This window comes from Desmodus rotundus, chromosome 3 (assembly GCF_022682495.2).
Source record: "Desmodus rotundus isolate HL8 chromosome 3, HLdesRot8A.1, whole genome shotgun sequence".
Classification (NCBI taxonomy): domain Eukaryota; kingdom Metazoa; phylum Chordata; class Mammalia; order Chiroptera; family Phyllostomidae; genus Desmodus; species Desmodus rotundus.
In genome coordinates, this window is record NC_071389.1 from 30071274 (window position 1) to 30098647 (window position 27374).

At 40.1% G+C, this 27374-nt stretch overlaps 1 protein-coding gene across 3 annotated transcripts; it reads left to right on the plus strand.

Annotated features, from left to right (window-relative positions):
* The first annotated feature begins 70 nt into the window (after positions 1-70).
* NASP (nuclear autoantigenic sperm protein) lies at positions 71-27346 on the plus strand. Of its 3 annotated transcripts, XM_045204134.3 has the most exons (16): positions 111-248; positions 3799-3850; positions 7808-7858; positions 12091-12201; positions 15796-15876; positions 17630-17736; positions 18337-19341; positions 23009-23088; positions 23791-23876; positions 23988-24061; positions 24446-24634; positions 24740-24906; positions 25527-25583; positions 25922-25999; positions 26536-26664; positions 27160-27346. In XM_045204134.3, exons 4-16 carry the CDS (start codon positions 12149-12151, stop codon positions 27238-27240), a joined length of 2187 nt encoding a protein of 728 aa, XP_045060069.2. In that variant the 5' UTR covers positions 111-248; positions 3799-3850; positions 7808-7858; positions 12091-12148; the 3' UTR covers positions 27241-27346. The 3 variants fall into 3 exon arrangements, with proteins under 3 accessions (XP_024426903.2, XP_024426902.1, XP_045060069.2); XM_024571135.4 differs by lacking the exon at positions 3799-3850 and having other exon boundaries at positions 71-248; XM_024571134.4 differs by lacking the exons at positions 3799-3850; positions 18337-19341 and having other exon boundaries at positions 84-248.
* The last annotated feature ends 28 nt before the right edge of the window (positions 27347-27374 follow it).

A 27374-nucleotide genomic window follows, 5' to 3' on the forward strand; every position in this document is an offset into this window, starting at 1 on the left:
CCTTTAAACTAGAGGGGGAGGATCCGGAAGTGGATGGGCGGGGCGAAAGGTCCTGATATATAAGAGGGCCCAGGCGCGCGGGGTCTCCAATCTGCCATTTTCTGTCCTTCTGTAAGTCTCTGGCTTCCGAAATTCCCTGTTTTCTCACAGGGTGTATTCTGTCCGCTGGCCCGCCACCTCAGGGGAACGATGGACGCGGAGTCCACAGCCACTGCCGCCATCGCTGCGGAGCTGGTTTCTGCCGACAAGTAAGCGGGACTACGGAGAGCTTGAGGCACTGGCCAGTTCGCGGGGAGGCGGTGGCCGACTGGGGCTCCCCGGGAAGGGAGTTCGGTGGGTTGGAGGGTTTGCCTCCCAATAAATAACCGTCGCTGTTCGTGGAGGCCTGGAGACTGGAGAAGCCCACTCCTTAACCAGAACCTCGCGCATTAGCAGTTACGCCGGTTGGCTGGCGCCCCCTGCCCCGCTTTTCGCGGCCGCCATCTTGCCGGGGGCATCGGCCGCTGCTGTCTCCATCGCCAGCCCCTTTTCTTCCTCGGCCCGGGGCTGTCGGCGGGGAGGTGGGGCCGTAGCGCGCCTGCGTGCCCTCACGCCCCTACTTTATCCGCACTCCTGGATCGCGACTTCAATAGGATGCCCAAGCAAGCTGAGAAAATAACCAATAGAGAATTGGCGCCAAAAAAAAAAAAAAAAAAAAGCAAAGCCCTGCAGGACAGCATGGACCCGTGGGGTCCAGGGTGGGCGGAGCCTCTCGGGGGCGGGATCTTGCGCCAGAGTTAGCTTGCCTCCGCCGGGTCTGAGGCAGGGGGGCGGGGCCTTGAGGAGGCGGGAAAACTTCCATTGTTTAGGGCTGAGCTTAGAACTTCCGCAGTGGGGCGCGGTGAAGCTTGTTTCTTAAGGTATCTTGGCTCACCTCTTGGCCACCTGTCTTCCGCTAGCCCAGTTCATCGGCCTGTGGTGGAGAGCATCATGGTTCTTTGGACTTGGGAGTGTTAGCGAGAGAAGCTGCTTCTGGGGCTTCTTCGTAATGCAAAGCATCTTCGGGTAGCTCTGTTGAGTTTACGCACTGGCCGTGATGTTTGGTTGCTGGTGAATGAGCAGTAGTATTCGCGAAGAGTAGTATAGAATGACTGGAGGGAATGATAGAAGACAGGATTGCTTCGAAAGTAGCACAGTGCCACTCAGACCTGAGGTATTTTTTGAATAGTGAAGGGAGCACTCCGTTCATTACGGAAAACATGCTGTTTTCCATCTAACAGGTCTGACTTCAGAATCTTCCCTTATTTTTAAGGGGCCTTGTTAATTTTTCTTTGTGCACCTTAGAAGTTAGATGTCTCCGCTATACATGGAAAGGTTGCTGTGAGGTTTTTATGATTGATCTTATATTTCTGTGGCCTTACACTTATGTATGTAAACATCGATGTGTGAGAGATACATCAACTGGTTGCCTCTCCCATGCCCTCAATCAGGGACCTGGCTGGCAACCCAGGCATGTACCCTGACTGGGAATCGAACTGGCGACTCTTTGGTTCCCAAGCTGGCACTCAATCCACTGAGCCACACCTGCTAGGGAAGCCTTACACCTTTTTTTTTTTTTTTTTTTTTTTTTTAAAGTTTAGTCTTTGATTTATTTTTTTCCATTACCATTTAGTCCCCTTACACCCCCTCCTCCAGCAATCACCACAGTTGTCCATATGCATGAGTCCTTTTTCCTTTTTGCTCAATCTATAGCCTTACACGTTATGATTGTGTTAATATATTTACAGTTGTCAGAGGTTTACTTATCTCTGCCTGTGCCACTTTTGGGGGTTTTTTGAGTGTTTAATTTTGATCCACGTGAGTATGCCATGAAGTAGTTCTCTTCTGTAGGTGAGAATGCAGAAATTCCAAATTAATAAGTTGTAGAGTCTGCGTAAAACTCCAGTATTTCAAGTCTTTATTTCGTCCTTACCCTCCCCGCCTGAAAACCTAACTAGCTAGCCTGAAAGGACAATAAAGGTGGCATTCCTCCGTTGGGGCCATTCAGAGTTACAGTGCCTAAGGCGTTGAAGGGGGAGGGTAAAGAAAATGCCTTTTGAGTATATATAGACTTTAGTATAATAAGAATGTACATTATAATTCCAGCATAACCATTGAAAGAATAAAAACTTGTACAACTTCCAAACTGGTAGAGAAAAAGTGGAATGAGATTCGATTCAGTTTTTTTAATACCAACTTCATTGCTGAAGTTGGACCACAGTTTTGGCATCTTCAGAAGGTTTTTGGCCAAAAACCTTCAATTTGGCTTCTGTTCCTTGTGTCAGTTGAACAACTGCTAAAAGTGATCAATAATTGTCTAAATGCTAAATCAGTCCTTATAGTTAGCTTTCTAACTAGTTTTAACTTTTGTTTATGTTAGAAAATATAAAGGAAATAATGGTTTGTATTGTGGTGGTGAGAAGGAATGAGAAAGTTCAGAAAGAGGAAGTCCAATGTGATCATAGAATATCGGTTTTGCTATCCTTTAATAATTCCTGAGCTGCTTAAATGTAGCTTTAGAAGATGTCAAAATAAAAATAAATGCTTTAGCTCAATAAAGTTTTACCAAGTAATGATTTAAGTTCCAGGCCTTGTGCTTGGTATGCTAGACTACAGCTAGGATAAAATAGACATATTTCTTTCCTTAGAACTAAATCCCCATGGGGAGTACAGAAAGTCAAAATGAAATTGGGATATAGTATGAGTTGTGATGAGGGGGATCACATAGGTTATGAAGTCATCTGTGTAATTGGTTGTTACTTCTCAGTAAAACAGAAATATTGACACCCACCACAAGGAGTGTGTGTGTGTATGAGAGAGAGAGTTAAATGAAAATGTAATAGGCACCGCATGTGCTTTGTCTTATTATGTTTGCTCTGATTTGCCTATTGAATGTTATTCCTGTTCCATAAACACCTCGAATCAACTGGTCTTAATATATATCCCCCAACTTTCACTAATGGATCCTGTTCTTGTATCTTATTTTGGTTGGAGAGTGCTATTTCCAATCCCAGAAATAATAAAAAAAAATTATGGAACTATCCTTTTCTAATTTCTAAAGAATCGCTAGAATTTAGCAGTTTGGTATTCTGTAGCAGGGCTTAGGCATGTAAAGACTTGCAGACCGGATAGGGAAATATGAAATGGTGGGAATTATAGTGAATTTTCTCTTAAAGTAAGTGGCTGCTGTTTAATTTAAAGCTGATTGCATTATGTTTCCTGTATTTTGACTGATCTCTCTCTACACATACACACACACACACATATACATACAAAAGATTTTATTTATTTTTAGAGAGAGGGGGGAAGAGGGAGAGAAACATCAACCTGCCGTTGCTTCTCGTGTGCCCCCTGCTGGGGACCTGGCTGGGAACCGAACCAGTGACCCCTTTGGTTCACAGGCCAGTGCTCAATCCACTGAGCCAATACCAGCCAGTGCTGACTTTGTTTGTTTGTTTAAACTTGTTTTGAGGTCAGAGGTTGAATCCTGGCTAACAGGGATACTTAAATAGCATTGCACCTCATCCCTCACCTGTGTGGGGTACAAAACGTTGTTTTTTTTTTAATTGTCACTGGTGTCTGAACCTTTGTACCATGTATTTGTAGCGTTAATATTTTTTTCATTACCCACGTTCTATTTAGACGTTTGTGTTCTATCACATTATTGGTTTGTGAACTGTTTCTTACAGGTGTACGAAGAGATAAGTATAAAAAATTGAAGTCAGTGTTTAGAAACAAATTTAACATTACTCTGATATTTCTGTTATAAATATTTTATAGAAACCCCGCTTCTTACACATTGGGAATTAAAAAGCTGATCCTTCAACCACAGGTAATTTGAGAAGCTCTGTGCTAGAATTTGGCCCGAATGACCTCTATTTGAACATAACTGATTTATTTTTTAAAATGTGGATAAAGATACCAGGCCATTTCAGAGTTCTGGGCAGATCTGCTTGCTTACCTGCTGCTGAAAGTACTGCCGTTTAAATTGTGCCTTATCCTTGGCTCTAGCCCTGAAATTTCTGCTTATTTTCAACCCCATTTCCTCCCATTCCTCAGCGATATCCACAAATGGATTAGGAGTTAGGAGCGAAGATTTTGGATCCTGCTGAAAGTAACTGACAACCTTTTATCTCTAAAGTACATTCTAGGATTCAGACTCCAACACAGATAGTCCCTGTCATCTAATCTCCTCTGCTTTTGTGCTTCTAAACAAGTTGTCCCCTCTGCTTAAATATTTTGTCTGAGACTTGTCACTAATGCTGAACACTTAGTAGGTACTACAATGTCTTTACATTTATTTATTTAAGTAAGTTCACTTAATTACTGATTTGTTTCATCTATATATGATGGGGGACCCAAAAAAACCCGAACTTTATTTATTAAAAAGTTGTATATTCTTACATGCATAAACTTCAGTTGCCTTCAAAGTGCCCTCCCTTTGATGCAGTACACCTATCAAGACGTTTTTTCCACTGCTCAGAAGTTTTTGAACTCGATTTTGATGCCTTTTAATGCTTCTGCCCTTTTTTGTTTCGTCTCTTCCACATCCACAAAACAGTTTCCTTTGAGGACTTCTTTCATCCCGGAAAACAAAAAGAAGTCACTCGGGGCCAGATCCAGTGAATAGGGAGGGTGGGGCACTGGGGTTATATTGTTTTTTGTTCAAAAACTGCTGAATATTCAGTGTGGTGTGGGCAGGTGCGCTTGTAAATCACCCGTCATGAAATGGACAAAGCATTGCAAGTTTTCAAAAAAAATTCAGAGATCAAATGCAGCCTCTCAAAATAATGTCAGCTAGTACACTTAATACAGATGGGTTCCTAGAATACTCACCTAGTGGGGGAAGCCTGTACTACAGGGGGGCCTACCGTCCAGAAGATAATTCTGATGCTTTTTTAGGTCTCCACTTGTATTACGTATCTATTTTAATAAATATGGTATAGCTAAATAAGAAAGTCCAGGTGTGAAAAACTAATAGACTCAGTTCTATTTGTGTGTGTTTTAACCTTTTGAAGAGATTTCAGTAATTATGTATATGGGAAAACACTTTCCACAGCTTTTCTCATACTTCAAAAGCTTTTTTTCTGTGCATACTCTAACACCTTCTGAGGTGTTGGTACATGATGGTAAAGTTGCCTCTTTTTCCACCACCCCCCCCTTTTAGAGAGAGGAAGGGAGGGGAGAAATACATCCATTAGTTTCCCCTCACGTGTCCCCCAACTGGGGACCTTGCCCAGAACCCAGGCATGTTCCCTGACAGGGAATCCAACGAGTGATTTTCAGTTTGCAGGCCCGCACTCAATCCACTGAGCCACACCAGCCAGGACTATTTTATTTTATTTTATTTTATTTGAAGATTTTATTTATTTAATTTTAGAAAGAGGAGAGAGAGAATGAGAGAAACACATCAATGGGTTGCCTTTTGTACGCCCCTAGCTGGTAACCTGACTGGCAGCCCACGCATGTGCCCCAACTGGGAATCAAACCTGCAACCTTTCAATTCACAGGCCGGCACTTAATCCACTAGCCATACCAGCCAGGGCTAGGACACATTTATAAATGATATATGCCCTTACCTAAATACTGCCTTTGGGATATAGGTGAAAACCGATGATGGAACAGGTAAAAATGGCAAGGAATGAAATTAATACCAAATGAATTGTATCAGTCTCTTTAGGGTTCCTAGGCAGTAACTTAAGACACCCAACTTCAAACCTACCTGAGGTATTACAAAATTGTATTGTAGCCCTGGCTGGTGTGGTTCAGTGGATTAAGTGTGGGCCTTCAAAAACAGAAAGGTCACAAATGAGAAGGTTGCTGGTTCCATTCCCAGTCAGGGTACAGGGCCGAGTTCCAGGCTAGGTTCCCCATTTGGGGGCATGAGAGGCAACTGATCACTATCTCTCTCACACATCATGTTTCTCTCCCTGTCTTTCTCCCTTCCTTCCCCTCCCTCTAAAAATAAAATCTTTTAAAATTTTTATTTAAAAATTGTAAAGAAAGGGTAAATTCTTCTTTCCCTTTATTTACCAATTTTCAGGATAATGCAAAGGTCTCCTTATCATTCTCCAAAGATGATTAATGAGTTTTTTGTTTTTTGTACGGTTGAGAACTTGTGTTTAAACATATTTCAATTTTTTTGATTCGCTGCAGTTATCTTTGTTGATGCTAAATTTGTCCTGTCTTTTGGCCCGTGGGATTTGAGGTTGATTTCTGAATGTGTTTTTGTAGTATGAAACATGTCAGCCATATAGAAAAGTGGCAAAAATAGTACAAAGAACTCTTTGTATGCTTTCCCCTGGGTTCCCCATATTTCCTTTATAATTCCTTTTCTTAAAAATCTATCTATCTATCTATTTATTTAAGGGGAAGGGGAGGGGAAAGCTTACCTCTGGCACAACTGGGGAACCCACAACCCAGGTATGTGCCCTGACTGGGAATCAGCTGGCCATCTTTCACTTTGTGGGTCTACGCCCAACCAGCTAGCTGGTCAGGGCAGATAGGCTTTCATTGAGAAAGTGTAAATCACCAGGGCTATAATTCCTTTTGCCTGACCATAAGTAGATACAACCCTAAGTAAGATTAGATACCTTGCTTTATGGCATGTAATTTTCTCAGACTCACCTTTGTACTTTTCTCTGTTCCTGCTTACAATTGATTGTTTCTCAATGGAGTCTTGGTTCCTATTAGTGAGAAGTGTATTTTCAGGAATCTGAGTGTTACGAATACTCGTTGTCATTAAGTCGGTCATTATTTCTAGATCTTTTCAGTAAAAACAATTATAAAACGTTTTAAAGGTATTTATTAGGACTTTTCAACAATGAATGTTCTGGGAAACTTTGCTTCTTCCTTTTTAAAAAAAAAAACAAACAAACAAACCTAGCCCTGGCTGGTATATATAGCTCAGTGGATTGAGCACCGGCCTGTGAACCAAAGGGTCGCTGGTTGGATTCCCAGTCAGGGCACATGCCTGCGTTGCAGGCCAGATCCCCAGTGGGGGACGCACGAGAGAAGCAACCACACATTGATGTTTCTCTCCCTCTCTTTCTCCTTCCCTCTCTCTAGAAATAAATAAATAAAATCTTAAACAAACAAAAACCTTATTTTAGCAGTTTTGTAGAATGTGAAATTTGTCAGGAATGTATCTATTACATTATAACAAATAATGGCATTCTTTCTCATCTGGTCATAAACACAAAGCTAATAGGCAACTCTTGTTTATAGTATACCTCATGCCTAGCAAATGAAAATTTAACAGGTATTTGAATGAGTAGGCTTATTTTAAGTACTGTATTTTGATAATGGTAATGTGTACTTTTTTGCCCGGATTTTTGAGGGAAAATTAAGGATGTTCGTTATACATGGGTGTAATTACATACCATGGACACAATGATGGGCATAATTTCCCCATGTATAATGCATACAAAAACACGGGTGCAAAATATGGTAAATGTTACAATTTTGGTAGTATGTTGGGCTTTTAATAAGTGGTATATATTTCTTCTCTTTTTTTTTTAAGATTTTATTTATTTTTAGAGAAGAGAAGGGAGAGAGAGAAACATTGTGTGGTTGCCTCTCCCACTCTCCTTACTGGGGACCTGGCCCGCAATCCCGGGCATGTGCCCTGGCTGGGAATTGAACCAGCAACCCTTTGGTTAATGGGCTGGCACTCAGTCCACTGAGCCACACTAACCAGGTCACAAATGGTATATATTTCTTGATTTCTTTAATTTTCAGGCTTAATATAACCTCCTCTTGCGTTTTTCTCCCTAATTTTTCATTATAGAATTGAAGAAGATGCTCCTGCTCCTTCTACCTCTGCAGATAAAGTGGAGAGGTAAGATTATTTACATGATACAGTTGGATTTATGCCTGGAACAAAAACTAAGAGCTATGTAACTTCAGGGCAGTTTCATTATTATTTTTTATGACTTACACATGCCTTATGCTACATACGATGTTTTACATACTTGATCTCAGCTTTTTTCACACTGACAGCAAGTTGTATTTGGGTCTTTATGTGCAACTGCTCATTTGCTGCCTTTGTTGGTGGTTTGTTTCTGTTTAAGATCATCAAGGTAGGTACTTTCATATAAAACCTTATTTTTATTTTTTTCTTTTTAAAAATTTTGTTATTTTTTTAGAGATGGGGGAAGGAGGAAAGGAGAGAAACATTGATGTGTGAGACATACATCAATTGGTTGCCTGACCTTGCCTCTTGCACGCCCCCAGCTGGGGACCTAGCCCCCAAACCAGGCACGTGCCCTGATAGGGAATTGAGTCGAGGACCTTTCAATTTGCAGGCCATCACTCAGTCGACTGGGCTATACCAGCCAGAGCTAAAATCTTACTTTTAATTCCTTCTCTGGTGATTCTTTCCTGGATTCTTAGCTTTGCATCATTGTGCCTGCAATGGAACCATTATCTTAAAAGTCGCCAAGATAAATCCTCCTTCTCCAGCATCATATGATCTTCTGATTCTAATAGTTAACAAAAAATGTCCAAAGCCAGCCACAAAAGATCCCAAGGAACCATATAATACCAGTGCCATTAAAGGGCTTCCCTTTCCCCATGCTTGCCTGGTCAAATCAGTTTTTCTTTTTTTAATGTTTTTTTAGTAAGATTTTAGAGACGGTAAGGGAGGGAGAAGGGGGGCAGAGAAACATCAGTGTGTGGTTTCCTCTCCAGCGCCCCCTACTGGGGAACTAGCCTGCAACCCAGGCATGTGCCCTGACTAGGAATCAAACCAGTGATTTTTTGGTTAGCAGGCACACCAGCCAGGGCTCATTTTTAATAGGTAACAAATAAGACTAAATATTAAGTTAATTTGTTTGTAATTTAGAGTATGGAGTCCTGACAATGATGTCTTCAGGTTTTGCATTTGTTTAAAATACTAGAATTGAAAGTTATTTAGTTGTGCTGCTTACTCAGTATACAACATGCCTGACAAATGCTAATGTATTCTTTCTTTGAAACTTTTCTGATGTTATAGATCTCTTTTTTGTAAGCTTGCTGTTTTCAGTTTTGTCATTATTTTAGATTAAAAGTTAAAAATTTAAAAATTTTCTACTGATTTTTAGAGAGAAACATCGATTTATTGCTCCACTTCTTTATGCAGTCACTTTTTGATTCTTCACTTGATCTTAGCCAACAAGCCAGCAAGCATTGTTTGATTCTTGTATGAGCCCTGACTAGGGACCCAACCTTGGTGAATCAGGATGACGTTCTAACCAACTGAACTATCTACCCAGGGCTTAGTATTTTAAATTTTATATTGAGCCCATATCTATTTCTATGTAACTTCCCCATCTTGATGTGACAATGGTTTTTAACCCAAGGTAATAACTAGAAATCTTATCTAAAAAGTAGATGCCTCGGTTGTATCCCTAGAGATTTTATTTGGTAAGCTTCAGTTAGCATTCAGATTTGTGCCCTGGCTGGTGTAGCGTAGTGGATTGAGTGCCATCCTGCAAACCAAAGGGTTGCAGGTTCGATTCCCACTCAGGACACATGCCTGGGTTGCGGGCCAGGTCCCCAGTTGGGGACACGTTAGAGGCAACCACACACACTGATGTTTCTCTCCCTTTCTCCCTCCCTTCCCATCTCTCTAAAAAATAAATAAAATCTTAGGTAAAAAAAATTCAAGTTAGTGTGTTTTGGGAAAGCTTCTCAATAATTTCTTAAGCTCCCTTCAGTTAAGAATCACTGTTTGAAGTCTCTTTAATCCTTCTGAGGAGTATCTGCACATGTTTTTTAAGAGTATTATTTAATGTTTTCACATTGTGTCTAAAATCCTGTTGTCATTTTCTTTATTTAAACTATGCCTTCTAGATGTACTACCTAATGATTTGAGTCAGTCTAGTTTTAGGGTAGAAGGAGTACTGCTTAGTATTGGTCTTAAACACACATTGACATAAGCTTTTTAGAGAGTTACTCTTGGGATATACCATAGTATTTAAATTTTGGGACTGAGCATAAGTGGTAAAAGCATTAATTATGCTGATACGTTGTTATGAAAGCATATAGAGTGAGAGGAAGGAGAGGGGAAACATTGATTTGTTGTTCTACTTATGTATGCATTCATTGGTTCTTTGTATGTGTCCTGATCAGGGATCCAACTGCAACCTTGCTGTATTGGGATGACACACTAACTTGAGCTATCTGGCCAGGACACCTGAAATGGATCTTTCTTATTGCCTGGCAGTTACAGCACATTTCCTGGTCAAGTTACTTTGCTGTTCTGCTAACGAACTTTTTCTTAACATTTTCTTAAGCATTCAGTACCATCACTTCTTACTTGATGGTTTTGTTTTGCTTTGGTTGTGTATTACTGTATTAATTTAATCTTTATTCTACTTTTTTCCATTACCGTTTAGTCCCCTTACACCTCTCCCCCCCCCCACTAGCAGTCACCACACTATTGTCCATAAGTCCTTTTTGCTCAATCCCTCCATCCCCTCACCTCCCCCACTCCACCCCCTGCAGCTGTTATGCTTGTGTTGTTGTTGTTGTTGTTTAATTGTTTAGTGAGAAATTTCTTAACCCTCTGGCATTAATCAATACCCACATGAAGTCTGTCCAGAAGATACCCAGCCATGTAATATGAAAAATAGAGATATTTATTGAAGAATATACAAGACACAAGAAACACTGTACATAGGAGAGTGACGCCTCAATCTCCTTCAAACTAGGCACCTTGGGACTTTACACAGTTTACCCAGTTGACATCAACTGCCCCGTCATATTTTTCTGAATCTCATTGACAATCTGAGATGTCTTCCCTTACAAAGGTGATCTTAGTTTCAGGAAGAGTCAAGTCGCAGGGTGCCAAATCTGGGCTGTATGGGGACTGAGTCACCTGAGTGATTTGATGTTTTGTCAAAAACTGCACAGAGACGTGAAGCACGAGTGGGCCATTGTGGTGATGAGGTTGCCCATGACTGCAGCCTTCTGAATCATTTGCATGGTTTCTGTAGAGGAATGTTGAAGCTTAATGCAAAGTTGGGTGCATTTCCTTGCTCTACTCAGTCATCTTGAATGCAATGGCCATGCAGTATACATGCTCAGTCAATGATGTCTACCACCCCCACTGACTAGTACAGCGAAGTGATCATTATTCACACGTGCGCATTCTACTCCACTCTCCTCTGCCAGGTTACGTGGATGCTGTGCTCATTATATTGACAATAGCTGGACTTTTTCTGGGCAAACCTTGTATTCTCTTCTTTTATGATTTTGGTCAATTATTCAGCAGTTCTCAATGTATAGTCTGTACACCCTTAGGGGATCCCCAGCACCCTTTCAGAAATTCTTTAAGATAAAAACTGTTTTCATAATTGGAAGACCATTGCCTTTTTCCCCCTGAAGATATGTTCCACAAAGGCAGAAAGCTTTAATTCATTCTTTGCATACCCACCTGGGATTATTTCTTGTCTTAACCAATCATTGCTTAGCAGTTTTGAGCAGAGTTGTACAGTCATAGGTAATATAGACAAAATGTACTTTGTAGGGGGAAACAACAGAATATTTGTGGCTGATAATACCCATTTCTGAAAATATATGCTGCTGTGCAGTATATATTTTTGTATCTTAATTTTGGCAATTTTTTTACTTATATAAAATTTATATTCTTGTTACATTTATCCTGTTCAATTCAACCTGTGAACTTTTTTGTTTGTTAGTTTGTTTCCAATTAAGGGCTTTTATTTGGGATAGAATGCTGTGATCCTGCGGGCTGAGTCTGATCAGACTGCAGCTATGAACATTTTTTATAAAGCCAGTGTATATAGCCTTAGGTCTGAGGGAATGATACCCAACCCACTGAACCACACCACTCAGCTAATTTTTCTTTTAGCTAGAACAACTTCCTGTGTTAATTTAGAGAGAACATCCAATTCTGGTGATGCTGCCTTTGAGATTTCTTTTGCTTTTGTTGTAGTGATAAATGTGCATTAGCTAAGCTTTGCAAGAGTAGATCACAGACTTTAAAAAATTATGGTTTAAATGTAGGTTTCCCAAAAATGTTGATTTATTAAGTACTTGACACTTGAAAAAATTTTTTTCTTGCAGTCTGGATGTGGATAGTGAAGCTAAGAAGCTACTGGGCTTAGGACAGAAACATCTAGTGATGGGAGATATTCCAGCTGCTGTCAATGCATTCCAGGAAGCAGCTAGTCTTTTGTAAGTACTATGTTTTGCTATGTGATACTATGCTCCTAATACACTTGAGTCATTAAAAAGTTGTTTTACGAGAAAAAGAAACAAAGTACAAGAGTTTAATTAAGAGATCTTTTTCATGTGCAAATTAATAACTATAAAACCTACATATAACTGAGCAATTTTATTAGCCTTTGATTTTCCTGATTAAGGTCATTGGTTTTCGTTGCTGCTAAAATTAGAGTGACCAACTTGCCCCAGTTTGTTCCTGGGCTTTTCCAGTTTTAACAGTGGAGGTTCTTTGTCTAGGGAAACTCAATCCCAAGCAAGCCATGATGGTTGGGCAACCTGCCACTAATGTTGTTATTAGCACAGTAATTTTGATAGAATCTTAGCACTTTGTTATCTGTTATAACTGCTAGGAATTTGGTAGTTACTACGAGGTGACCATATTTATCTGTATTTTAAGGAAACAGGTTAGCTTTAGTGCCTGAAAATTGACTTATTTTAACCAAAGACTTGAATGTACCTCTGTACTCTGAGAAAGTTAAAATCTTGAAGCATTAGCCTTTTGTCTATGACTTGGTTTGAGCTACTTTCCTCTAAGATACTATTCCCAATAGCGGTTGAAGTAAATTTTTTTTTTTTAAGATTTTATTTACTTTTAGAGAGGGAGAGAAATATCAAGATGTGGTTGCATCTCACGTGCCCCCTACTGGGGCTTGGCCCATAACCCAGGCATGTGCCCTGACTGGGAATCAAACTGGAGACCCTTTGCTTCGCAGGCTGGCGCTCAATCCACTGAGCCATACCAACCAGGGCCTGAAGTAATCATTTTTAATTAGTTGATTGTATTAACCACAGCTGAGTTGAAAAAATCTTCCTTATATTGGGTTGGCCAAAAAGTCCATATGTTTTTTCCATAAAATAAAAGACACATTTTTCATTTTCACCAATTACTTTATTGATTTGGGTATTTTACATATGTTGGCTATCTCCTGCTATTGGCTTGTAGTGGGTAGAGGCCAGGGGTACTGCTAAACGTCTTCCAATGCATAAAACAGCCCTACAGCAAAGAATTATTTGGCCAAATGTCAGTAGTGTCAAGAAACATCGCAAACCACTTTTGACCCGTTTGATCAGTCATAGCACCTTCTCCATATACTGCACAAATCTCTCTTTGCGTTTCAGTTCTATTTTTCTCTTTCTTAAAATAATTAAGCATCATATGCCAAATGTGTTATATATCTTGTTCCATCTTCAATGTTAAAACAGCTGTAACAAAATTCACCAATTTTGTTAAATTTTTTAAAGAAATGCATGATGACCCTGGCTGGTGTGGCCCAATGGATTGAGTGCCAGCCTGTGAACCAAGGGGTCACTGGTTCTTGGTCAGGGCACATGCGTGGGTTGTGGGCCATGTCCCTGGTTGGGGGCATGTGAGAGTCAGCTGGTCAATGTTTCTCTTTCTTTCTTTCTCCCTCCTTTCCCTTCTCTAGAAGTAAACAAATAAAATCTTTAAGAAAATTAAAATGCACATTTATATGACAGCAGTCACAATACAAATTAACAAAATTGTTTCAAGTGAAGTTGGAGGTAGTTATGCACTGCTAGGGTCATTGTATGGAAAAAAACTTAACTTTTTGGTCAACCCAATAAAAGAAATGCTTAGAACCAAGATGGGTTTCAGGTTTGAGGCTCTTAAAAGCCTTTTTATTCTTTCTATTCAGTCAGTCAGGATTATATCAGTCCATTCTTTTCCCAATCCCTTACTTCCCCTCTGAAAAGAAGCTTTTAGAATTTATTCTTGGATATCTGCAATACACTTGTCTGATTCCTGGCTGACTTCTTTTGGCTTCTTCGTTTGGCACCAGCTAGGCCTAAAGAACTGTGGCTCTGCTATTCTGGTTGTGTTAAGGGTAGAGTCCAAATTTACTTTTAAGGTTTTATTTATTTAGAGAAAAGGAAGGGAGAAAGAGAGGGAGAGGAATATACATACGTGAGAGATACATCAATTGGTTGGCTCTTGCACTCTTCACACTGGGGACCTGGCCCACAACCCAGGCATGTGCCATGACTGGGACTCAAACCAGCAACCTTCTGGTTCGCAGGCCAGTGTTCAGTCCACTGAACACTTATATAAAATTTATATTCTTGTTGTTCTAGTCCTGGACTCCGCCAGGACTGCTGGAGTCCAAATGACAAATTTTATGTGATACTAAGTATTTATGTATTTTTGTATAAAAGTTTATGGTTATCTTGTAACATAACATTAAAACCTAAGTTTTTACTATTAAGCACAAAGAAATACACTTCTTAGCGCCCTGGCTGGTGTGGCTCAGTGGTTGAGTGCCAGCCTGTGAACCAAAGGGTCTCCGGTTTGATTCCCAGTCGGGGCACATGCCTGGGATGCAGGCCAGGTCCCCAGTGGGGGGCACATGAGAAGCAACCACACATTGATGTTTCTCTCCCTCTCTTTCTTCCTCCCCTCCCCTCTCTAAAAACTAAATAAATAAAATCTTAAAAAAAAAAAATACACTTCTTAGCATATTCCTCCTAGATTCCTGGAGCAATCCGTATGCAGTATGCTCACTGCCCTGACATCAAGGGTATTTAGGAGGAAAATTTGAGATGCACTGTCCCAATCTAGCAGACTACCCTTAATTAAACATGACCTTCATCACAATATTCCTGGTTAGTTTATTTTCTTTTCTAAATTTAAAAAAATTTCTTGCTTAGTTTCCTGGTCATTGTCCTTTGTGTGACTTCTGTGAATCCTTTACTCCATGAAAGTGGTCTCCTTACTCTACCTAAAGTCTCCCCTCCTCTTCATTTATCATACTTGTGTGATTTTTCTCCTTCCTTTTTTAAAAAATATTTTATTTATTAGAGAGAGGGGAAGGGAAAGAGAAAGAGGTAGAGAAACATCAGCGTGTGGCTCCCTCTCATACGCTCCCCGCTAGGGACTCAACCTGGCCCACAACCCAGGCATGTTCCCTGGCCAGGAATTGAACCAGTGACCCTTTGGTTCGTAGGCCTGCACTCAATCAACTGAGTCTCATCAGCCTGGGCTCCCCTTCCTTCTTCACTGCCTACTGTCTAAATGATAGTAGCTAAAACTTCTATATAAACCTGTATTTCTAAGCATTGTTTTGAATGCTTTTATATACATTAACTCATTTCTGCAGTAGGTCTTTGAGCAGTTCTTAACATTTCTAGTTTACAGATGAGAAAACTAAGACACTGAGATTAATTTCCCAGGCACTATTGCTCCAAAGGAAACATGGTCTTAACTATTTCATGATGCTTTTCCATGGACCTTTCTGATCCTTTAGGTACCAGAGGTCCTTTAACTATATGTAGATTAGCTCTTAGATTATATATTGGAACTTTGGCAAATTGATGTCGTTTACAATGTATGATACATAGAGATGAAAAACAGGCAAAACTAACTTCATGTGTTGTTTCTTAGATCAAGATCTCTTTGACTTTGAAAAGCAAGAGGGAAGTATTAGTTTCCTAGGATGTGTTATTGGAGAAATGCCATAATAAAGAACTAGAAGTAAATGTTTTAGAGTAGATGTTAATTCAAATCTTAGATGTTTATTCTTTTTATAGGGGTAAGAAGTATGGAGAGACGGCTAATGAGTGTGGAGAAGCGTTTTTTTTCTATGGGAAATCACTCCTAGAGTTGGCAAGGTATGTCTTTCAGGCTGCATTTGTAAGTAGAATGTTTTGTTCCATGTTCCTCTCTAAGTGTAAAAGAAGAAAACAAATATCCTTTTCTCTGAGAGAAACACAGATTTGTAGTAGCTCTTATTTATGCATTTTTTGTTTTTGTTTTTTGAGGTGTCTTTTATCCGGTGGGGAGGAGACAGAGAAAGAAATACAAGAAATCAATACAAGAGAAACACTCATCAGTTGGCTATCTCCTTCCCACAACCTGGGCATATGCCCTGATGGGAAATTGAACTAGTGACCTTTAGGTCATGGTATGACACACCAGTCAACTAAGCCATTCATGGCCATTGGTTGATCCTTGTATGTGCTTTTACTGGGGATCAAAGCTGCAACCTTGACATATGGGGACAGTCCTCTAACCAACTGTAAACTACCCAGCCAGTGGAAGAGTACAATATTTTGTATCACCATAATGGTCTATTTAAAAATTAGTTTCTAACCCTAGCTGGTGTGGCTCGGTGCATTTAGTACTGGCTTGCTAACTGAAAGGTCATTGGTTCGAATCCTAGTTGGGGCACATTCCTGGGTTGCGGGTTAGGTCCCCAGCTGGGGGTGTGCTAAAGGCATATTGATGTTTCTTGTACTTACTCTCTTCACTTCCCTTCTCTAAAAATAAATAAGTAAAATCTTTTAAAAACTTCAGTTTCTTAGTTTGCTAAGATTGTTTACTGGCTTGAGATTTCACATGACCTAAGTGTGCCTGATTTCATTAAGAATGAAGAATTAGAACGAGTGTGAGATAATGATGGAGGTTTCGAAAGGCACTTGATGCAGAGAGTAAAGTTTATACTTAGGGGTCATTAGAAGCAGAGACCTTTCCCTTAGTGAACAGTTAGTAACTTATCAAAGTCCAATATAGAGAACCTTTAAAGGCACTCTCAGCTAGTCCAAAATAATTTTCCTTCACAAGGACTGAATGAAGGACAATTTGAATACATTAACTAGTGAATATGTTTAGTAAATAAAACAAGTCTTTTTTTTTTTTTTTTTTTTTTTTTAAAGATTATATTTATTTACTTTTAGAGAGAGGAAGGGAGGGAAAGAAACGTGATCAGTTGCCTCTTACATGCCCCCTGGCCCACAACTGGAGGCATGTGCCCTGCTGGGAATCGAATCAGCGAACTTTTTGTTTGTAAGCCGGCACTCAATCCACTGAGCCACACTAGCCAGGACTACCTGGCTAAACCAAGTAGTCTTAATTACCATAAAGTTGTAAGTTTTCCACCAGAATTTATTCACATACACACACACACACACACACACACACACACATTGAGGGTATACAAAATTTGCAAATTATCTGTGATGTAGTTAATCTCAGTTCTGGTCAGTTCTAATTTTGTGGAATGTTCTGGTGATTTGTCTTGAAAGTCTTGCCAGAATGTTTTTGGCCACTTAGGGAAATGTGAATGAATATGATGACTGAGAAATATTATGGCCCTGTTGTAAAGGAAATATATACCGATTTTGTTCTTTTGAGGAAAGTCATCAGCACTTTGCAGGTGACTGGATGAAAGATAGGATTATTTCCTTCAGTGCTCTTACAGCCTTAATATATGTGAGAAGTTTTGCAGGAGTACCTAGTTTATATTCTCTGCGTTTGCTTACTCTTCTGTTGCTTTCATAATATAGGACTACAATTTCTGTCTTTCAAAAATTGTTACATTGTAACAAGTCATACCTTTGGTCCTTTTTCCTTTTGTTTTCCTAGAATGGAGAATGGTGTATTGGGAAATGCCCTGGAAGGTGTGCATGTGGAAGAAGAGGAAGGAGAAAAAACAGAAGAATCTCTGGTAGAAAATAATGATAACATAGATGGTATGTGGCGTTGCATGTGGCATTCAAGAGATGCGACGTATATTTCTTGTGTATAAGTGACAGAAATAAGGCTCCTCCTTATCCTGGATGGTCTCTCTCTAAGATGCGTGGGTTACAAACCTGCATCTGGTAGAGACTGCAGTGGAGGTAGCGGATTACAGAAACTGAGTGCAGGCTTTTGTAAGAGGATAGCTAAATTTTAAAAGTCTGTGAAGCTCAATTATTTTAATAGTAGTACTTTCAGAGCCCTTTTACCTTTTCTGTGTGTAAGAAATTTAAATAAATTTCTTAGCTGAATTGGCTTCTAGCTATAATGTTTAGAGGAGAAGGTAAAACTTGGCATCTCCACCTAACTGATAATCAGAGTGCTCAAGTAAAACATCTAATTTAAGGAGCTTGGTTTTCTTTCGCAATAAGTTGCTCTGCTAGATGGGACTTTCCCTTTGCTTTTCTCAAGGGGGCAAATAATTTGTAGGCCATCTGCTAAAACTTAAGCTAGGCTGTTTGAGGGTTTAAAGGGAATGTATTTTTAGTTTCCATTTATGCCTTTATCATTAAACTCGAAGACATGTTTATGCTTCATGTTCTTTAACCATGTAGAGGAAGCAAGGGAAGAGTTGAGAGAACAGGTTTATGACGCCATGGGAGAAAAAGAAGCAAAAAAACCAGAAGACAAGTCTCTAGTAAAGCCTGAAATTGATAAAGAACAGGAGACTGAAGTGGAGATGGATGGAAGAGAAGATATGGATATCAGTGAACCTGCAGAGGAACTACAAGAAAAAGTTGAATCAATTCCAGATCACTTAACTGAAACCACTGAAGAAGCAAAAGGAGCAGCAGCATCAGAAGGACCAATTGAAGCTGAAGTCACTTCTGGGAAGCCAGAAAACGAAGCACTAGATGCTGAGGAAGAAAAATCTGTTTCTGCAACTGTCATCCAAGAAGAGTACAGAGAAAATGGAGGTCAGGAGAAGCAGAAGCAGGGAGAAGTAATTGTGAGCCTAGAGGAAAAGCCAAAAGAAGCTTCAGAAGAGCAGCCTGTCGTGACTCTAGAAAAGCAGGGTACTGCAGTGGAGGTAGAAACAGAGCCTGTAGATTCAACAGTCAAGCCAGTGGATATGGGTGGGGATCAGCCAAAGGAGCGGGTAGCTGATTCTGAAGACAGCCCAGGAAAAGCTGTTCTTGAGCAGCTGGTAGGGGAAGAAGTGCCTCCTGCTGAAGAGCCACCAGAGGTGACAACAGAGGTTGTGGAAGATGGACCACAAGACTCTGAGAAGCCTGGGCAGGAGGCCACAGTTCTCCCTAAGGATGGTGTAGTCAATGGACTGTCAGCTGCAGGAGAACAGACTCCTGTTGACCCAGAGACTAGTGCAGAAGGATTGGCAGAAAGAAAAGATGGCTCAGGACTAGAAGAGAAAGTCAGGGCTGAGTTGGTTCCTAAGCAGGCGGAGACTAAGCTGCCTGTAGAAGAGTCTGGGGCAGCTGGAGATGGGTTTGAGACCAAGGTAGCTCAGGGAGCTACTGAGAAATCCACTGAAGACAAAGTTAAGATAGCTGCCAATGAAGAAACACAAGAGAGAGAAGAACAGATGAAAGAGGGTGAAGGTAACCGGGATATGCAAGAGCTGCAGTGGGTGGAGTACATTCTGGATTTGACTCACTAATCATGGGTAAAAGTCAACCTTCCATTCAGGATTTTCCGTCTGCCTTTGGATTAGGGAAGGACTAAATGAAAATGGGGGTAGATTAAGAAGGTTGTAATAAGTCAAGCAAGTTAAATCAAAAGTAAGTCTTCTTTAGCTGGCTTATAAACTAACGCTTTTACTAACTGCAAAATAGGCCTTCTCTGATTTCTGAGGCTTGGCTAGCTATTAGTAACTTGTACCATACTAGCCAATAATGGTGGATGGGGATACATTGGCGTGGGTATAGAGAATTAGTGGGCTAGGCTGGCAGAGAATGCTGAATGGATGTTCACTTGCATGCCTCTGGATTATTTTACTTACTCTTCACATGGTTCCTTTTCTCTGCTTTAGGAAGCAGGTTTAGAGCAGTAGAATCCACTGAACTGGTACACTGAAGCAGGCATGCCATTTAAGTGAAGGTAGTTAACTCTTGAAGGCTGTATTACCAGAGTGAAAAGAATTCTGGTGACCTTCTTTAATTTTAGTCTTCAGGAAGTGCTTAGAGGCTTGTTCACATTAATCAAATTAGCCCCCTCCAAAAGATAACAGAAAACTTAATTAGTCCTCTTGCTGCTTTCTCTGCTCATTTCATGCTTGCTTTGGCTGCCAAAATGAAATTTGTGTTACTTCAAACATTTTAAAGTGTGGGTGCTTTCTTTATATGCTATTACTTCATCTACTTCTCATTCAATTTAATCAAGATGTATGAGCCTCTAATTAGTAATTACATAATTGGCACGTCTGAATCAAGTTGTACTATAATTTGAGGATTCTACTGTTTATAAAGTTCTGTTTATAAGGTTCATCTAACGTTGGTGTTAACCACAGGTTATTAATCATTCATATAATTGACATTATTTCAAGATTTCTCTTAAGTATAGATTTTTAAAGACACATCAATATTTACAGCTCATTCTGATAAACTTCTACCTATGTGCAGGTTCCTGCACTCCAGCCAGCAAAGGCATAGTAACCAGCAGTGAATTTGGGTAAATGGGGTATGGCTTTAGGAGTTATTTATGGGAAAAGCACAGGACTGAATTCCTCAATTTTTAAAAACTCCCATAACTTTTTTTTTTTTTTTTTTAATATTCATTGTAGAGGGGGAGGTAGGGGGAGTGTGGGAGAGAGAGAAACATCAGTTTGTTGTTGCAATTATTTATGCATTCATCAGTTGATTCTTGTATATGCCCTGACTAGGATCGAACTTGGAACCTTAGCATCCCTTACTGGGATGATGCTATAACCAGCTGAGCTACCTGGCCAGGGCTAAAAATTTCCATGCCTTGGTCTTTAATGATAGTGAGCAAGGATAATAAAAAGCTCTGCTGGCTCTCTTAAGTTGGACTTTCAATAATAAGCTATACTCAAGATGTCATATTTCTCCACAGTTCAAAAACTGTTCATCTGGATCAAAAGTAGCATTCATTGTTAGAGCTCTCTCATACCTGTATTACTTTTGATTCCAAAGTAATGCTAGGTAATAAGTAGTATTACTTCAGTTATGGTGACGAGGAAATTGAGGCTTAGGGTTACATGACTTATTTAGGGTCAAACAGTAAGGCATAATACTGGAATCCAACCCTAGATCTGGCTTGAATGTATTGCTCTTCGTAAGCAACCTCTGAGAAAGGCCAATTTTACCCTGTCCCTTAATCCACCTCCCTATCAGGAATTTATGTGGCAACACTGGTCTGCAGAAATTTTGTGATTTTTCTCTTAAAACCCTGTTTCCTACTACCTCTTGGACTGTCTATGTCCCTAATAAAGATGATTGGTCTGGTTTTTTTTTTTTTTTTTTTTTAATGTCATGCTAGAATGGTTAGTAGTAAGTGAACAGAATTTTAATACTGGATATAAAGCTTGGCCAGGCTCAAATGGACTGCTGGTCAATTAGTGGTTCTCAGACTTTATCCTGTGAGAGTGCTTAGGGTAACTAGAGAACAGCACATTGCCTTTACTTTGCCTTTGGTTACAAGATCAGAGAAATAGTCTGAAATAGTGTCTCAATTTTTCCTGAAGTGTGATTATAAGAATACCACAAGATTCCACTTTCAGGGAAGCTTGGAAAATACTTTAACAGCTCTCTGGACATCAGGGACCCATTAATTCCTGGGTGCAAGTTACCAAGTTGGAAAGTGTCCTAAAATAATGGCGATTAACCTAGCTCCCTCTCTATCATTTCATGAGCAGAACACAGATTCCTCAAGAAAAACCAATAATTTTCTCACACTGTTGTAATTTTAATTTAAAAACTTGATGTAAAATTACAAATAGTTATTTTATGCCGAATTAGATGTCATCTTCTAACATTCTGGTGTGTGTAGGAAGAGAGATCAGACCATAGAACAGTATAGGCCCTGGCCTGTGTGGCTCAGTCGATTGGAGTGTCATCCCATAGATCTTAAGGCTGTGAGTTTGATCCCTGGTTGGGGCACATACAAGAAGGTATCCAATAGATAATTCTCTTTCTCTCCCCTTCCTTCCTGTCTCCCCAAAAGCAATGAAAAATGTCCTCTGGTACAGATTTTTTGAAAAGAAAACAGTATAGAATGACAAACATTTACTTAATTTTTCCTGCAAACATTTAGTCAGACTTCCTGAGAAGATACGTTGTTTTCTTAAGTCTGTTACGAGCCTATATAGCTTTGTTTCACTTGCCATTATAGAATCTGCTGGAGGACAGGCTTCATTGTGAGAGATAATGGTATTTGGTAAAGGGTATTTGGATTTCAGAAGTACTAAGTTATATAGACCATAGAAATAGGAGAAAAGCAAGCCACTTGATATAACAGGCCTTTTTTGCTATAGAGGAATTGTGTGTAACCCAAAAGCCCATTTAATCACATGACATTCTGAACTTTATGTGCTATATATAGAGATACTTGCAGCCTGTCCTTAATAGGCATTTAACTTGTAAGTATATGTCAGTATAGTAAAATACGGTGTTATGGTGGCTGCAGATTTTAACATGTTGCTGGAATAAAATAACTGGTTGTGGTACTTCTCAAATTCTGTACATGCTAGAGCTGGCTGGAGTATGTAGCATGCTCATTGGTGAGAGTTGATAAAGGCTATGCTATTCTTTCCACAGCTTTATTGTGAGAAAGCTAGTCTGTCCACCATTCTTTCTCTGAATGGACTGGAGTAACTTTTGGTATTTCTCAGCCTGTTAGTATTAATCTAACAAGTGGCTTAAAGATGGTAGGCACACTGGCTGAGGATGCCTCCAACTGCTTCTGCCTTAGTAGATGGGAGCTTCTAGCCAGTGAATAAGAGGCAGTAGCTAACCTGTCTTCATCTGAATGATCCAGATTGACTATAAGAAGAGAAACTGTTGGCCTTTGATTGTTGAAGGTCTAAGCCATAGACAATACAAAGATAATGCAATCTAAGTTTAGACTAGACTTGACTTATACTACTTACTGGCCTTATTCATATCCAGTTCAAATGTTGGCTGATTTGACTTAGCATCTGCCCTGTCTTCCCTCAGAACGTAGATTATTTCACAGATGTTTAATGGACTGTGACTAGTCAGTCAGAAGATACCCTTAGTATTCTCAATACTGAGGAATTTTTGCTTGCAGAAACCGAGGGCTCAGAAGAGGAGGATAAAGAAAATGACAAGGCTGAAGAAGCACCAAATGATTCAGTTCTTGAAAACAAGGTAAATTATTATTTGTTCAGCATCGTTGTCTGGTTTCTTAGTGTAGGACTGTGGTTTACTGGTTAGTATAGGTATGATTATTATACATAGCTGTTTATATATTGGGTTGGCCAAAAGGTTCATTTAGTTTTTTCCATGCAGTGGCTCTAGTAGTGCTTAGTTGTCTCTAACTTCATTTGAAATAGTTTTGTTAGATTGTATTGTGACAGCTGTCGTATCAGCATGCGTTTAAAACACGAAATTGGTGAATTTTTGTGCAGCCATTTTAATATTGAAGATGGAAGAAAATGTGCAACATTTTTGGCGTATTATGCTTTATTATTTCAGGAAAGTAAAAACACAACTGAAACACAAAAAGATTTGTGCAGTGTGTGGAGAAGGTGCTATGACTAAGCAAATATATCTGTAGTGGTTTGAAGTTTCTTGGCACTACTGGCATTTTAGCCAAATACGGGCTGCCTTATGATTGGAAGATGTTTAGTAGCACCCCTGGCCTCTACCCACTATAAGCCAATAGCGGAGGAGAGCCAACAAATATAAAATATCCAAATCAATAAAGTTATTGGTGAAAATGAAAAATACGTCTTTTATTGGGGGGGGGAACCTAAATAACTTTTTAGCCAACCCAGTATTTAGGTCTGTAATCTTAAAGATGCCTGTCTTATACTTCTGTCTAATACCAATGATTTGGATATACTTTAGTCACTTCAAGAAAATGAAGAGGAGGAGATTGGGAACCTAGAGCTTGCCTGGGATATGCTGGATTTAGCAAAGATAATTTTTAAAAGGTAAAAAACTCTTGGTTCTTCTAGGCTCGAATTGGGAACTTGGTGGTGGAAAATAGAAATAAGCAAGGTTTGGACAAATGTCTTAAGGTTTCTGATCATGTTTTCTTTTAGGCAAGAAACAAAAGAAGCTCAGCTTTATGCTGCACAGGCACATCTTAAACTTGGAGAAGTTAGTGTTGAATCAGGTAATGCATTTTCATTTTACTCTCCCCTTGATGTCCACTGCCCCCAACCCATTCTTTTTCAAATTCCTTAAAATCAAGCTTAATCATAAATTATGGGTAGTTGGCTTTCAAAGGACAGTAGGTTTGGGTTCCCTATGGTCCCTAGAACAGTGGGTAGGCTCTTCTCAAGATACTCTTACTAAAAGTCTTTCAGTAGGGGTTTTTTTTTTTTTTTTTTTTTTTTTGGTCATTTTGATATTTTTTATAATCAAGAGTGATGGAGATACTACAAAGATAGATGAAACGTAAATCAGGGGAGCATTCCCCCAGAACAGTCTAAAATTTAGAAGTACTGTAATATTAAAATGCTGTTCATTTGGTTGCTCTTCTTTTTCTTTTCATTAGAGAATTATGTCCAGGCTGTGGAGGAGTTCCAGGCTTGCCTAAACCTGCAAGAGCAGTACCTGGAAGCCCATGACCGTCTCCTTGCAGAGACCCACTACCAGCTGGGCTTGGCCTATGGGTATAGCTCTCAGTATGATGAGGCAGTGGCACAGTTCAGCAAATCCATTGAAGTCATTGAGAAGAGAATGGGTGAGTGAGTGTCCTCGTTCTCACAACAATCTTGATGGATCCAGCAATTGATAAGGTTAAAACAATGGATCCTTTTCTCATAACTTACTGAGCCTGTTCTTTTAGCTGTACTAAGTGAGCAGATGAAGAAGGCTGAAGGATCGCCTAATGAATGTGAGAAAGAAATTGAGGAGCTGAAGGAACTGCTACCTGAAATTAGAGAGAAGATAGAAGATGCAAAGGAGTCCCAGCGCAGTGGGAATGTAGCTGAATTGGCTCTGAAAGCAACTCTGGTTGGTTTGGTTTCGTTTCCTTTTGAAGTTTTGATAAGAGCATGTTCAATATCATTTAAGTTATCATGGTATTAGTGTTCTATTTGCTAGTAATCTTAGTTATAACTTGGTTTCCAGAGAATTGGAGGTCAGAGGGACCGTGATAGTATAATGCGTAAGAGAATAGACTGTGGTTCGACTTTCTTTTCTTTGTTATTTACTCTATGTGACCATGGACATGTTTGCTTAATTTTTCTTAGCCTTAGTTGTTTCATCTATACGTTTTTGTTAAGCTATTTCTAATGGTATAAGAAAAATAGTATTTTATTATTTCTATCTCTTAGAACTCCTCTGTATAGGTTAGTGAGGTATTGAAGGCTTTTAACCCCAGATTGCCTGGCTCTGCCTTTAGGTGCAAGGGTGTCAGGGCGATGGTAGGATATGGAGGGTTTAGTTTAATATCTATACTCTGTGCCCTGGGTTTGGGGCAGGGGGCGCGACAGCTAGTGGGTATGCATAGAGGGGGTAGAAGGTGTTGCTATTATATGAAGGCTACTAGTATTTGAGGTATTAATAAGTTGCTTGGATGGCGGGTGACCTGATAAAACCTGGGACCCACTGTGGTTTCTCATTGTTCACAGGTAGAGAGCTCTACTTCTGGCTTCACTCCTAGTGGAGGAGGCTCTTCAGTTTCCATGGTGAGTATTAAGTTGTTTTTTTGTTTTGGGGAGTCACTTAATGTTAGGACTTTTGGGGGGGTTGTTTTGTTTTAAGATAATTTTTTTTAAAGACTATTTTTAGAGAAGGGAAGGAATGGAGAAAGAGAGGGAAACATCAATGTGCGGTTGCCTCCCTCACGCCCCCTACTAGGGACCTGGCGCGCAACCCAGGCATGTGTCCTAGACTGGGAATTGAACTGGAAACCCTTTGGTTTGCAGGCCAACACTCAATCCACTGAGCCACACCAGCCAGGGAGGACTTGCTTTTTGTCTTATAAATAGCTGTATGTTGCTAACAAAGGCTTCCTTTTTGCCAGATTGCCAGTAGAAAGCCAACAGATGGTGCTTCCTCATCAAATTGTGTGACTGATATTTCCCACCTTGTCAGAAAGAAGGTAAATCTATATGCAGTCTTCTCCCCGGCCCCCCAGTACACACGGAGTACCTTTCCTAATACGGGGTGCAAAGGTATTTGCAAAAGTGGTGAGGATTTGGAAGTAAAGCTAGTTATCACTTGAATACCTCTCGAAGCAAGTGAAATACTCTTGCATACTCTACCTGGCCCAAGGACTATCAGGAAAGCTATTGTGGATTGGTCTAGTCAGTCCGTTTTAGGAAGCTGGTCAGTTTTCTTTCAGTCATTTAGTAACAGATCATGTCCTCTTAAACTCTTGCTTACTTCCTGATTCAGTTGTTCGTTTTCAAACTTGTGGTTTGTCTACTGTTCATATCTACTCACTATCACCCGCCCTTCCATTGGAGAGACTGATGGGTATGTTGGGGCAGACCAGTTTATTCCGCAGAGTACACATTGGCATTGCCTCCCGTGGCTAGGGTGAGACCTTTAGAGATATGAATCCCAAAGTGTTTTACAATTGCATTTTTGAAAACATTAAGCACATTTGTGAAGACTATACAATTGTATCTTTAGAGGAAACCAGAGGAAGAGAGCCCTCGGAAAGATGATGCAAAGAAAGCCAAACAAGAGCCGGAGGTGAACGGAGGCAGTGGGGACGCAGTCTCCGGTGGAAATGAAGTTTCAGAAAACATGGAGGAGGAGGTGGGCAGTTGAGCAGGGGTTGGACTCTTGCCTCATTTTCCCCTTGTTCTCAGGGCCTGGGGAAACCAGTCTCCCAAGTGCATGTTTCCCACCTTGAGCCTGTTTGGATTGTTTGAGTTGTAACCCTCATAAAAACAATGAGGTTATACAGAAAACAGTTTGGTATAGAATATAGAGTGTCTCACTGACCCGTGGAACCTATGTACCTACTACAGGTCCCCCTCCAATTGAATGTGTGAGAAAACACTTAATTGGCAAGGCCATTGGGTCGCTTTTTCATCTCCATGTAATGTATGAACACTGGCTCTGTCAACCCTATTAACAGAGTATTTAAGACACTGGCTTTATACCGGTCATTGCCCTGTTAGTGTAGGGAGTAAAGCAGAGTTTAGGGAACCTGTTTACTTCCTCTGACTGAGGCCTACTCAGTTGTATATAAGATAGAATGACTTGAACAAGGGTCACTTATGCCCAGGCTCCCTGTTTATCTTCCAGGCTGAGAATCAGGCTGAAAGCCGGGCAGCAGTGGAGGGCACAGTGGAGGCTGGAGCTACAGTTGAAAGCACTGCATGCTAAGAGGGAACAGAGCCTTCCTTCCAAGGGAAAGTGTTTTTGTATATAATGTATTTTTTCACTGTTGGGGGATTCTTTTTGTATAACTTCAATAAAGATTGTATGCAAAGGTTGAAGCTTTGATGATTTTTTTTTTT